Source organism: Oncorhynchus clarkii, chromosome 2 (genome assembly GCF_045791955.1).
Source record: "Oncorhynchus clarkii lewisi isolate Uvic-CL-2024 chromosome 2, UVic_Ocla_1.0, whole genome shotgun sequence".
NCBI classification, from domain to species: Eukaryota; Metazoa; Chordata; class Actinopteri; order Salmoniformes; family Salmonidae; genus Oncorhynchus; species Oncorhynchus clarkii.
The window spans coordinates 16,975,175-16,988,296 of record NC_092148.1 but is presented as its reverse complement, the minus strand read 5'-3'; the positions used below and the strand labels follow the sequence as shown (position 1 = coordinate 16,988,296).

At 46.9% G+C, this 13,122-nt stretch overlaps 1 protein-coding gene across 5 annotated transcripts in view; it reads left to right on the top strand.

Moving 5' to 3' along the window:
• Positions 1-3,038: 3,038 nt before the first annotated feature.
• The window catches only part of LOC139423155 (kirre like nephrin family adhesion molecule 3, like), a 47,070-nt gene continuing 36,986 nt past the window's right edge, over positions 3,039-13,122 (top strand). For 4 of the 5 annotated variants that reach the window (XM_071174883.1, XM_071174874.1, XM_071174866.1 and 1 more), the window contains exon 1: positions 3,346-3,594. In XM_071174883.1, coding sequence (XP_071030984.1) covers positions 3,555-3,594 — 40 coding nt within the window. In that variant the 5' untranslated portion in view covers positions 3,346-3,554. Of the gene's footprint in view, positions 3,595-13,122 lie in introns of all 5 variants that reach the window. The other variant, XM_071174892.1, reaches the window with a different exon arrangement.

The following is a 13,122-nucleotide window of genomic DNA, read 5'->3' as shown; positions in this document are numbered from 1 at the left end:
TTGACTTTGTTGTCCTTAAGCCATTTTGCAACAACTTTGGAATAATGCTTGGGGTCATTGTCCATTTGGAAGACCCATTTGCGACCAAGCTTTAACTGATGTCTTGAGATGTTGCTTCAATATATCCACATAATTTTCTTTCCTCATGATGCCATCTATTTTGTGAAGTGCACCAGTCCCTCCTGCAGCAAAGCCGTCACTGAAAATAAGAATTTGTTCTTAACTGACTTGCCTAGTAAAATAAAGGTAAAAAAAAATAAAAGAATGCTGTTGTGCCTTCTTCACCACGCTGTCTGTGTGGGTGGACCATTTCAGTTTGTCCGTGATGTGTACGTTGAGGAATTTAAAACTTTCCACCTTCTCCACTACTGTACCATCGATGTGGATGGGGGTTGCTCCCTCTGCTGTTTCCTGAAGTCCACGATCATCTCCTTTGCTTTGTTGACGTTAAGTGTGAGGTTGTTTTCCTGACACCACTCTCCGAGGACCCTCACCTCCTCCCTGAATGCCGTCTCGTCGTTGTTGGTAATCAAGCCTACCACTGTAGGGTCGTCTGCAAACTTGATGATTGAGTTGGAGGCGTGCATGGCCACGCAGTCATGGGTGAACAGGGAGTACAGGAGATGGCTGAGAACGCACCCTTGTGGGGCCCCAGTGTTGAGGATCAGCGGGGTGGAGATGTTGTTTCCTACCCTCACCACCTGGGGGCAGCCCGTCAGAAAGTCCAGGACCCAGTTGCACAGGGTGGGGTCGAGACCCAGGGTCTCTAGCTTAATGACGAGTTTGGAGGGTACTATGGTGTTAAATGCTGAGCTGTAGTCAATGAACAGCATTCTTACATCGGTTTTCCTCTTGTCCAGATGGGTTAGGGCAGTGTGCGGTGTGATTGCGATTGCGTCATCTGTGGACCTTTTGGGGCGGTAAGCAAATTGGAGTGGGTCTGGGGTGTCAGGTAGGGTGGAGGTAATATGCTACTTGACTCGTCTCTCAAAGCACTTCATGATGACGGAAGTGAGTGCTACGGGGCGATAGTCGTTTCGCTCAGTTACCTTAGCTTTCTTGGGAACAGGAACAATGGTGTCCCTCTTGAAGCATGTGGGAACAGCAGACTGGGATAGGGATCGATTGAATATGTCCGTAAACACACCAGCCAGCTGATCTGCGCATGCTCTGAGGATGCGGCTAGGGATGTTCTCTGGGCCGGCAGCCTTGCGAAGGTTAACACGTTTAAATGTTTTACTCACTTCGGCTACGGTGAAGGAGAGTCCGCAGGTGTTGGTAGCGGGCCATGTCGGTGGCACTGTATTGTCCTCAAAGCGAGCAAAGAAGTTGTTTAGTTTGTCTGGGAACAAGACATCGGGGTCTGTGACGGGGCTGGTTTTCATTTTGTAGTCCGTGATTAAACCCTGCCACATTCCTCTCGTGTCTGAGCCTTTGAATTGCGATTCAACTTTGTCTCTATACTGACTCGTAGCTTGTTTGATTGTCTTGCAGAGGGAAAAGCTACACTGTTTGTATTCAGTCATGTTTCTGGCCGCCTTGCCCTGATTAAAAGCAATGGTTCGCGCTTTCAGTTTTGCGCGAATGCTGCCATCAATCCACGATTTCTGGTTGGGAAAGGTTTTAATAGTCGCTGTTGGTAGAACATCACCGATGCACTTGCTAATAAACTCGCTCATCGAATCAGCGTATACATCAATGTTGTTGTTCGACGTGATCGAAGCAATCTTGAAGCGTGGAATCAGATTGGTCGGACCAGCGTTGAACAGACCTGAGCACGGGCGTTTCCTGTTTTAGTTTCTGTCTATAGGCTGGGAGCAACAAAATGGAGACGTGGTCATATTTGCCGATACTTTTGTACCTGTTGTCTCCAGCATCTTCACAAGGTCCTTTGCTGTTGTTCTGGGATTCATTTTCACTTTTCGCACCAAAGTACGTTCATCTCTAGGATACAGAACGCGGCTCATTCCTGAGCGGTATGACGGCTGCGTTATCCCATGGTGTTTTTACCTGCGTACTATTGTTTGTACAAATTAACGTGGTACCTTCAGGCATTTGGAAATTGCTCCCAAGGATGAACCAGACTTGTGGAGGTCTACAATTGTTTTCTGAGGTCTTGGCTGATTTATGTTGATTTTCCCATGATGTCAATCAAAGAGGCACTGAGTTTGAAGGTAGGCTTTGAAATATATCCACAGGTACACCTCCAATTGACTCAAATTATGTCAATTAGCCTATCAGGAGGTTCTAAAGCCATGACACCATTTTCTGGAATGTTCCAAGCTGTTTAAAGGCACAGTCAATTTAGTGTATGTAAACTTCTGACCCACTAGAATTGTGATACAGTGAGTTATAAGTGAAATAATCTTGTCTGTGAACAATTGTTGGAAAAATTACTTGAGTCATGCACAAAGTAGATGTCTTAACCGACTTGACAAATCTATAGTTTGTTAATTAACAGGAAATTTGTGGAGTGGTTGAAAAATGAGTTTTAATGACTCCAACCTAAGTGTATGTAAACTTTCGACTTCAACTGTATATTGAACACTTGATTGCTGACATGCAAAACAATGGGTGTTTACCCCAATATTACCCTTTCAACCCCTACAAAAATGTAAATGAATTATAATCCACATAATAAATCACATTCCCTGTTGCTGCAGGATTATTTTCCTGCTGTTTGAAACTGGCTCAAATTAAGAACATACATACTTTGCCACCATGGCCTATTTATTGCCTTACCTCTCTTATCGCACCTCATTTGCGCATGCTGTATATAGATTTTCCTACTGTATTATTGATTGTATGTTTGTTTATTCCATGTGTAACTCTGTTGTAGCAGCCCCCCCCCCCCCCCCTCGGAGATTTACGAGAAATTGAGGAGGACGAAATAGAGAGTGTGTGTGTGTGTGTGAGAGAGAGAGAGAGAGAGAGAGAGAGAGAGAGAGAGAGAGAGAGAGAGAGAGAGAGAGAGAGAGAGAGAGTGTGTATGTATGCGCTGCTGAAGATACAGAGAGAGAGCAGAGCAAGAGCGGGAGAGTGAATCTTGAGTGGAGGGTTGAGAGAGTAGCAACTTCATTGAGTTTAGGCAAAACTGCGCGAGAAGCAGGACGGAGCGCAACTCAGCATCAGTACCGACCGGAAAAAGAGAGAATAGCCTTCAGGACACTACTGTGGACAAACACACCGTGAGATGTACTTCATTCAAAAGCAGTGAGTTGCAACAACTTGAGAGGGAAGAGGAATACATCGATCGCACAGAGGATACATATACGCTGTCATACTGAAAAAGTTCCTAACTATGGAAAATAATTCCTAAATGACTGTAAGCAAAGTGTTCGGACAATACCAGTGCTTTGAGAAGCATACGATTCCAGAGACAGGCACATCACCGGTATGTTTGATTTACCCAAGCAGTGATATTGTTTTGCACGGCGGTTGAGAATAACCAGCAAGCGGCAGCCCTCACCCCAGTCGCATTGACGGAACAATAGATTCCCGTCCTACACTTTCGGGGAAAACACAGCCAAACCGGCGACAGAAGACAAGATAAAATGTTGGCGTTTTACCTCGTCATTTGCCTTATGGGAACAGGTAAGAAAAGTGTTCTTGTCACATTTTTTCTGGTTGTTTTTCTGCGCTATTGCTAGAAACTCATGAGATGCTCGCTCCGCGTTCCGTTCAGGGCGCGCTGCGTCAAACTGTATCCTAGTCGATGCGCTGTGCTGACGGGGATTAGAGAGGAGATAATATTGCGACTCTGCTTTTGCTCCGAGGAACTATAGTTTTTCTAGGGATGTTGAGACAAAGTTCCGCTACTGAAAGAGCTGACCCGTGGTACCGGTTCAATGGCACTAACGCCTATCCTTACCAAAGCGCACAGTGGCGAGATGATGCGGTTTTTGTTGTTTTACGCATTCGGTTATTTATCTGGTGTAGGCTATGCGGGGTGGGTTTTTTTGCTAATCGTTTGGAAACAGTCCATCATGTTAGTGCACGGGTTTGTTTGATAGGCAGACATAAGGCTAGAAACGATGCTGACAGACCAAAACTCGTGCAGTCCGGGCTTGTTGCCACTGAGGTATTTGGTGACATCAAAAGTCGCTGTTGAAGCAAGTGGTTTGTGTGTGTGAGTGAAAGAGAGAGAGAGAGAGAGAGAGCAAGAGGCATATAGCAAGAGAAAGAAAAAGAGAAATAAAGAGATAAAGCAGAGAGAAGGATGGAGAGAAATGCTTATATCCGCCTCTATATCCGCACTAGTTTACCAGGCGAAGGATAGTAGCCTATGAGGTTGGCCGCAGGTATCACCGATCATCATTTCTAATGAGATGTGGGGGGAAACACGGTGCTCGTTTCTGCTGAAACGAGCAACATGTATAGCCTAGTAGAGATAAACTGGGAACACTCCCCTAATGCAGCCAAGCAGACCTTAAAATGCACCAGCTAGGAATCGACCTCTCCACCCCAACACACTCCCTCTCTCGCCCCATACACCTCCTCTCTCACCCATATTTCATTTATTTTTGAATGGGCTTTATATTTTAAACGCAGAGTGTAATTGCATGAGGATTGAAGCGTGTGAGGAAACCACGTTATGTTGTAAGACCGCCGAAACAAGCTCTCCATCTCTTTTTTAGCCGACCTTTACAGAAGTTGATCAAATGCCACCGTGTGTCATTCATATTAAAATATATACTAGCCTATTATGGAACCTGTATTTGTAATGTATCAGACAACACTATTGTGTTATTATTCTATATGGAAAGTAACAATGTAGCCTATAAAGTTGATTCACGGACCTCGATCAGCCGAAAGTCCAGACCAAATAGCGTTCGATAGGTTTAAGAGGGGGGACATCTAGGCTATTTCTCGTTGTAAGTGCATAAACAGCCATGGGGTTGGATTTGAGACGGCTTTTAAACACACGTCTCCAATTAATAGTTTCATAGCCAAACGCAGCCAGGTGGAAAAGGCTGCACCACCACTAGGCTACACGGAAAAGGTCAATAATGAAACGATCTAGAAATAAAGTATAAATGTCTATTAAAGGCAGCCAACAGACCCCGGGCATGGTGCAATGATTTTTCTTTCCTCTGTGCAACTGCTGTTTGTGTTATTTTATCGTGAGGACTTCAGCCACTGGGGGCAATCGTCTAATGGGAGTCAACATTAGCGTGTCAATCATTTGTGTAGTGGCCTATGCCAATGATAGTTTACTATAAACTGTCGCTGTATTTACAAGTCTCTGCAATGTCCAATTAGTGTGCCTCTTAGGAAAGGAGGTTTCACATTCAACTGTTCCAAACAGTGGGTCTTTCTTTTGATAGGCTACTAATCTTGGCTGTGTGTGTGTGTGTGTGTGTGTGTGTGTGTGTGTGTGTGTGTGTGTGTGTGTGTGTGTGTGTGTGTGTGTGTGTGTGTGTGTGTGTGTGTGTGTGTGTGTGTGTGTGTGTGTGTGTGTGTGTGCATGTGCATGTGTGTGCGTGCATGTGTGTGTGCATGTGTGTGTTATTATGTGCTAGAAAATCAGTTGATGTGGCCTTTGAATGGTTATGCAATATCAACATGCCTGAATATAATAGCAGTAAAACCCATATAGAGCAAATAAAACCTCTAGGGTACTTTTTCCATAGTTACAGCACAGTAGGCAATATAGGTTATTGCATTATTCTGTAAAATAACATAATCCTTTATTAATCCCCCAGAGAAGAAATGTGATTGCACCAGCCAAAACATACATCATTCTGTATTGGAAAGTAAACAACAATGGCCCCTATTGAGGTCTAAGGGCCCTTTGATTGATTGAGACCACAGTCATAGAAAATGTATATTTTCATACCAAACCCCTCGTTGCTCTATTTTTATGCATGTGTGTTGTTGTTTCCAGTTTCCACGCCTTTAAACAAACATTTCCTTCGTTTTGGTGTATTATTAACGCCGGCTTTGATTCGGCTCTAGATAAAGGCTTCAAATCCCCCGACCCCTCGGATTCAGAGGATCTTACTTCTTCCAATTAACATTGAGCATCCAGGAGTAAAGTAAAGCGCTTTCGGTCAACGCTTCAGTAAATGAATTAAAAACAAAATGTTTATTGGCAGTTAAGCCGTGTTTTCTTCCCACTGTCTTTGATGAACGAGAGCCGAGTACAGACACATGGGGAGGCAGTAATTAAATTTAAATGTTGAATCAGAATACACAACGTTGTCACACTGACACCCACTCTCCTCTGGGAGGAGAAGAGAGAGGAGATGGAGATGGAACGCCTGCTGGAACTGGAACACAAGCACAAACAGACTTTTCCCTCCTAAAGAATTGTCAACGAGTATTGGGAAATACAGTATTCCCCTAACTATTGACTGTGAGGAGCACAAACAAACAACAGCAGAGTTCCAGGGTCCTCGTGGATCCATTCCTGACAAACAAACACCACAAATGGCAAACAAACTGTAATGTCCCATTTGTCATGGTAGAGTAGTCATAGATTTACCTTGTGTCTGTCATGCATGTTTTTCTCTTCAGATCATCAGGGGGGGGGGGGGGGATAACACCAGCAGCAGAACAATGTAAGATAACACCAGCAGCAGAACACACACACACACACACACACACACACACACACACACACACACACACACACACACACACACACACACACACACACACACACACACACACACACACACACACACACACACACACACACACACACACACAGTCCCAGAAAACTTGGTTGTTCAATGCTTGTTCACCCATCCATATGTATGTCCTCTCTGTGGCCCTCCTCTGCAGCAGGAGCAACGGCAGCATCTATCCGTCATTTGCTTTCTCAGGATGTCCCCTGGCTTCCCACTGGAATTGGATTCCACCCTGCATCAGTATTCTGAGTAATCTTCAATGAGCTCTTTTTTGGAACCTTTAGCTTTGGTTTGCTGAGTCTCATAGGGCCAAGTTCAAAGGCTGGGAGCTGAGATCACACGTTTCCCTCGCTGCTTTTTCCTCAAGTCCTGGCTGTCGCCACTCGTGTCTAAACCCAGTGAAGCACCCTGAAAATGCATTACCATCACCATCCTCCTCTGAACTTGTCCAGTGAGGGTAATGTGTTGTGGGGCATTAGTAAGTCTAGTAGAACTCATCTACACACAAACAAACACGGCCTTTCACCATGGATATACTGTAAATACACAATGAGGCCTAGACAGGCGCCATCATAGGAACATATAGCTTTGCCTTGACCCCCCCCCCACACACACACACCTCCTCCCCCTTCCCCATTAGCAGAGATTTGTCCTGGATCTGAGCTGTGTGGCAGAAATATTTCTGGGCGATTCGGTAGCAGGGTGGCTAGGGAGGTTTGTTTTAGGGGACCGTGCATATTTCATGAACCTCCGCTGCTTTGAATTCTTGTGGAGGAGTCAGACTTGGGCAGAGTGAGCGGGGGACAGAGGAGTGTAAGGGGTTGTAGGGCGAGGGAGGAGGAGAGAGACAGGACTCAGAAGTGTAACTACCAGTGTGATGATCAAGTTGACGCGAGGCGGGAAAACGTTAGGGAATACCATGGAGCATCATTAACTTCTCTCCATCTTTTCTCTCCTTTCCCGCCTATCTCTCTCCCTCATTTTCTATCTTTTGCTGAGGGGGGGGAAGGGATTGAGGAGAAAGTAAAATGAGAGAGAATAAGTTGGAAGGCAGAGTGGGAGAAGAGAAGCCAAGTTGAGGATGAGTGTCAGACCAGGGGTGCACAGTCACAATAGCGCTGACGCAGCAGAATCCGTCTTGTGTAGAAGTCTGTTGCATTATTTAGGAGACACACCCATGGCAAAGATATGGCTGAGTTTGGCCTACTTTCATTCCCACACTAGGAGTGCTCTCTGCAATGGACCCATGGCTCAAACGGGTGGAGATTTGATTTCCAGACAGACCTCATAGACTATGGAAAGGAATAGGATTCAGGGGAGGGGGCACAAATCAAACTTTAAAGGTCGTTTTGGTTTATGGCATGAGAGCTCTTAAGATTTGTTTTGTTTTGAGTGAAATTGTAGACACTTACTCGTGAGTCACTCTGAAAGAGTTATTCTCCCCAGACCAGTACACTCAGAAAACCAACAATTCATATCCATTCCCAACCACATCTTAACCTTTTGTAGAGAGCCCTCCTTTATCTGCACTTTCACTTTCCCCCAGTAACTCCGATCTGACTCATCCGAAGGTACTAACAGACAAACCAACAGACATACAGTCATACAGACAGAAAGCCAGACAGGCATGCAGGCAGGCAGGCAGGCAGGCAGGCAGGCAGGCAGGCAGGCAGGCAGGCAGGCAGGCAGGCAGGCAGGCAGGCAGGCAGGTAGACAGCCATGCAGACAGACAGTCATTCATACAGACAGTCATTCATACAGACAGACAGACAGACAGGCAGGCAGCGGGTGCAGGGGTGCAGAGGGTAGAAACTATAACAATGGGTTACTGTGTCTTCCAGCCATAAGACATGTTCATGCACACTGGCATTGTCTTCTTCCTCGGACCTCGCCTCCTTGACTAACAACACAATGACCCCTGGGGTCTTCCTCACTCATCTTTGGCCCCCAATCCCCCCAACCCCAATCCCCTCAAAAACTTTGCTGTGTACAGAGACAGAAATTGGAGGGAGAAAATAAACAATGGGGCTTCATAAAACAAGCTCTGTCTCACTAATCAGCTTTGCCATGCGGGGAAACAGAGATAAAGAACTTGGCATTGTGTCCAGGGGCCTTGTTATCAGCTGTTAGCTACTTCACTGGATGTGGTTGATGGCACGGCTCAACACAACAGGGAAGGCCTTGTGTTGTGTGGGCAGCCAGGCAAGATATGCTGGAGCTGTACTACCAGCTGGGGCACTTGGCCACTTCCATCCCTGTCTTTGTCTCTCTCTCTCTCGCTTCCTCTCTATTCGCTCTATTTTCTCTCCTTCTTTTCATCCTCTCTCTCTCTCCCCCCCTCTCTCTCTGCTCTCTCTAACGCTAACTCTCTGTTTCTCTAACTCTCACTGCTCTCTTCCTCCCTTCCTTCTCTCCTTGTCTCTGTCTTTGCACGTCCTCACCTCTGTTTCCCTACGGGGCAGAGGAAGATCCTTGCAGGAAGTGACACACAAAGACAGGGACAATGGAGGGGCTGTGTCAGCTTCCTCTTCCAAATAACTGGTCCACACACATGCCGTCCGGCCCCTCAGCCTCTCAGCTCAGGGCCCCTACCAGTCCTACAACAGCTCCACTTCCATCCACTGCCAGCAGATTACTGGGCTCTATTATCACCCACTGATTAGAATATAGTAGGGAGAGAGCAGAGGCTGTTTACTCTCTGCATTCTCCTTCACCAAACAGTGGTACAGCGAGACGGAACCCTGGGTTAATTCTTTACAAATCATTAAAACAGAGCTCAGAGTGAGAGAGTAGAGCAGTAGCACAGCCACTGTGTTCAAACAGTAGCAAGCCAGCTAGCTATTTTAGTGAAACAAATTGTATTTTTATTATATTTTTTGGGGGGGGATACAAGTGACACATCTTTCTAGAGAGATGTATCACAATTTGGCAAGACCTCCAACCCAAGAAACCCAGAGAGCATAGAGAGAGCTCCAACATACTAGACCAAACATTTGTTTTTATTTTCCAATCAATTTCTGCCCTCCAAGACAAGAATTTCCTATCTCCTGCCGAGACACAGAAACCAACAGCAAATTGAAATGAATCTCCCGTGTTGAAGCAATATCTGGGCCATTGTTATCTTCACTAGCCGTGTTCCTCAACCTTCTTTTAAAGATTGCCCTGTTGGGGGGTGTTTCTGGCAGCTGGGAAGGGACTGAGGGGGAAAAACCCATGCGGTTATGAGTCCCGTGAGAAGCTATTTATTTGTCTATCTATATATTTTCTACTTATTTATCTATTTTTATTCCCCACTCGATCCGTTCTTGAGATGCGGTCCGATTTTCAGTGGCTCCTCTTGAGCAGAGCGACGTTAATATCATGTGGCCATTGTGTGTTATTTTGGAGGGTTGTTGTGTGTGCACATCCATAAGTGACTCATGAGGAGCTTATCAAAGCAACGCCCTAAACTATGTGTTGCTCATAGTATACACACACACCTACACACACACAAACACACACACACCTACACACACACAAACACACACACACACACACACACACACACACACACACACACACACACACACACACACACACACACACACACACACACACACACACACACACACACACACACTAAGACAAGGGGTCAAGGGCATGCATTGGGGCAGAGGATGATGAGCTGAGATGAGTGTTTCCCGTCTTTGGGGCTATGTGCCCTTTATGGAGCGGTTAGTCAAAGCCCGACTGTCTAATTAATGACGCTCTATCTCTCAGGATGTCATGTCTCCACTCAACTCAACCCAACCAGGGGGAAAGGAATGCACTCAAGGAAACAAGCGATGGCCTGGCTGGGCTGGGCGGACATTACAGAGACCAGAGGGTTGAGTGCGTGCAGGGAGGGACAACTCTCATGCTCCCCTGGGCTTCAGGTCCCCTCCTTCCCCTCTCTCTGTCTCCTTCTTTCTTTCTTTCTCTGGCTTTTTTTCTCCTCCTCAAACAAAGAGCTCCATCTTCCTGCTTCTTGACAGTTTAAGCTGACTGGAATCTGAGGGCAAATATTGTGATAGTGACTCAACCGTTAACAAAATACTGGGCTCGGCAGTCAGGAAAGGAAACCGCTTCTTAAACTCTCTTTCTCCTCCTCCTTCTCTCAGTGAGAAAGGTAGGTCTCTCTGCCTCTCTGTGTTGTTTTGAGTGGCAGACAGCTGGGCGAAGGGTTGGCGGAAAGTGTAGCAACTTTTTTTCTTCTCTCCCTTCTCCTCCAGCGGGGAATTTAGAGCAAGGCTTTGAAACTCTCCGTGGGAGGCCGCTAGGAAAGCCGGCCAATTTGCTATCAACTGAGGGGTGTCAGTCAAAGCTCATCGATCAGGCTTTTAACTGTGGCTCCCTCAATGTCCAAACATGGTAATTTTATTGAGCCGTGTTGGAGATGAGAGGCGCAGTGAGGGGTGGGGCGACAGCCGGGGGTGGCGGAGGGTTTGGGGGATAGGGGTGAGAGTCAGTAGGTGGGTAAGGTGGGTCTCCAACTTCCGTGGTGATGAAAAGCAGGAGCTTCACACAGAGAGAGGCATTGGAGATCCTTTGGACAGGGGGTTGGGAGGAGATGTTTGTCTGAGGAGGGAGACAGAGAAAGAGAGAGCTGTGCCTCAGCTGGGGGAGGAGGGAGGGGAGAGAGAGAGACAGAGAGGGAGAGAGAGAAAGAGAGAGGGGGGGTCAGAAGGATTTACTGCCAGCAGCATAGCATTAAAGGTAATGGATATGCTTGTATTGGTGTAAAGCGAACCTGTGTTTTTCTCCCAGCACAGGGTAGCTAAAAGAATAACAAAGATGTAAACTGAAGTGAGAATCCGGGAAGGAAGAATTGAAAGGGGTTGTTTCATCGCCTCAGGGCGAAACATTACAACCTGAGGTATCCCTTTGCCAGGTAGATGGACTTAAGACACAGAATGTTTTTTGAAGTCTGTGTGTGTCGGGGGGGGGGGGGGGGGGGGGGGGTTCCAGCGGGGTTAGGGTCTGGAAAGCTAAGTGCTTCCCAAGCTGACAGGGGTGAACCCTATAACCCTCTACACCCCTGCACCCTCGCCAGGAGTCAGCAGCAGTCCCTCCTAGGGTTGTACCATTCCGGATACTTTCGGGAATTTATTGAAAGCAACCCTAGTCCCTCCGTTGTTCCAGCACATCTTACCTGTCCGATGTAGGCATCCCAGCACTCATCAGATTGAACTGATTGTTCCCTCCATAGATTGGGCTTCTACGCCCTCCTGCTACAGGATGATGTCTGTTTGCTTTTGAAAGTCCCAGCCATGGTGCATGGAATGGAACGCTCTGGAGGGGGGGGGGGGGGGGGGGGGTAGAGTTAAGGGAGAAGCAACAGCAGGGATAGAGGGAAGGGAGAAGCAGAGATAGAAAGGGAGGAAAGAGAGAAGGGGAGAGAGAGGGAGAGTGTTACATACACAATAGGGATGGCATTGTCTAAGATGATGTGAGTGTGAATCCAGTGTCAGTCTATGGCATATGATATAGCCTGCTATTGATAGGATTGTTGGGCTGGAGGGAGGGAAGGAGAGAGTATAGATACTGCAGGTTTTCAGGGAGTTTCCAAACAGAGACAGATAGAGCAGGAGATAACATTGGAGGAGAGAGGAGTGGACGGAGGGAGGGAGAGGGGGATGAGACGCAGAGTTCCAGGCTGCATCCATCATGTGGTTTGGTGCAGGAGCCATGTCTACCCATTGTTCTTCATCATTTGTTTTCTCAGGGCTCTGCTAGGGGGGGGGGGGGTGTTTAGCCATTTGTTTTTGCTCTAATTACATAAGTGAGACAGCATAATTAGACATATAGATAAAGATAAAGGCAGAGAAGAGAGATAGATAGCCACAGGGAGATAGATACAGAGGTGCAGATGAAATGCGTAGACGACGGAAAAGTCCCTTTCCATTTCAACATTCAAGGCTGCCAAGGAGGAGGAGTAAGGGTGCGGTATAAAGTAAAGGAGACAGAGAGAGACGGAACGATAACGGATGAGAGAGAGGAGGAGAGAAAAGCTGTCTTCAGAGCCTGCACTTTGAGGTGCAGCCCGATGCTGCCTGAAAAGTCACCCATTTGATGCAGGGAGGTGGGGAGAGGGGGAGGGGAGGGGATAGAGCGGTAGAGAGAGAGTGGGGGGAGATGAGGAATGAGAGAGAGAGGGAGAGAAAGAGGAGGAGAGAGAAAGATTAACATTGAGAAACAGAAGAGAGAGAGGGGAGAGGTAGAGAGAGAGGGGGGGTGAAAGAGATGGGGAGAGGAAAGCAGAGAGAGAGAGAGAGAGAGAGATCTCCTCCAGATCAAGGCAGTGTCTGGTCCCTGGAAGTGCCTGTTTGTTTTCAGTTGTTTGGAAGGGTCTCCAACCTCCATGTGTGAGGCCACAGGGCCCTGCTCTTGTCTCCGTCAGACACAACCCTGACACATACACACACAACTCTGACACACTCACACAACCCTGAAACACACACAATCACAC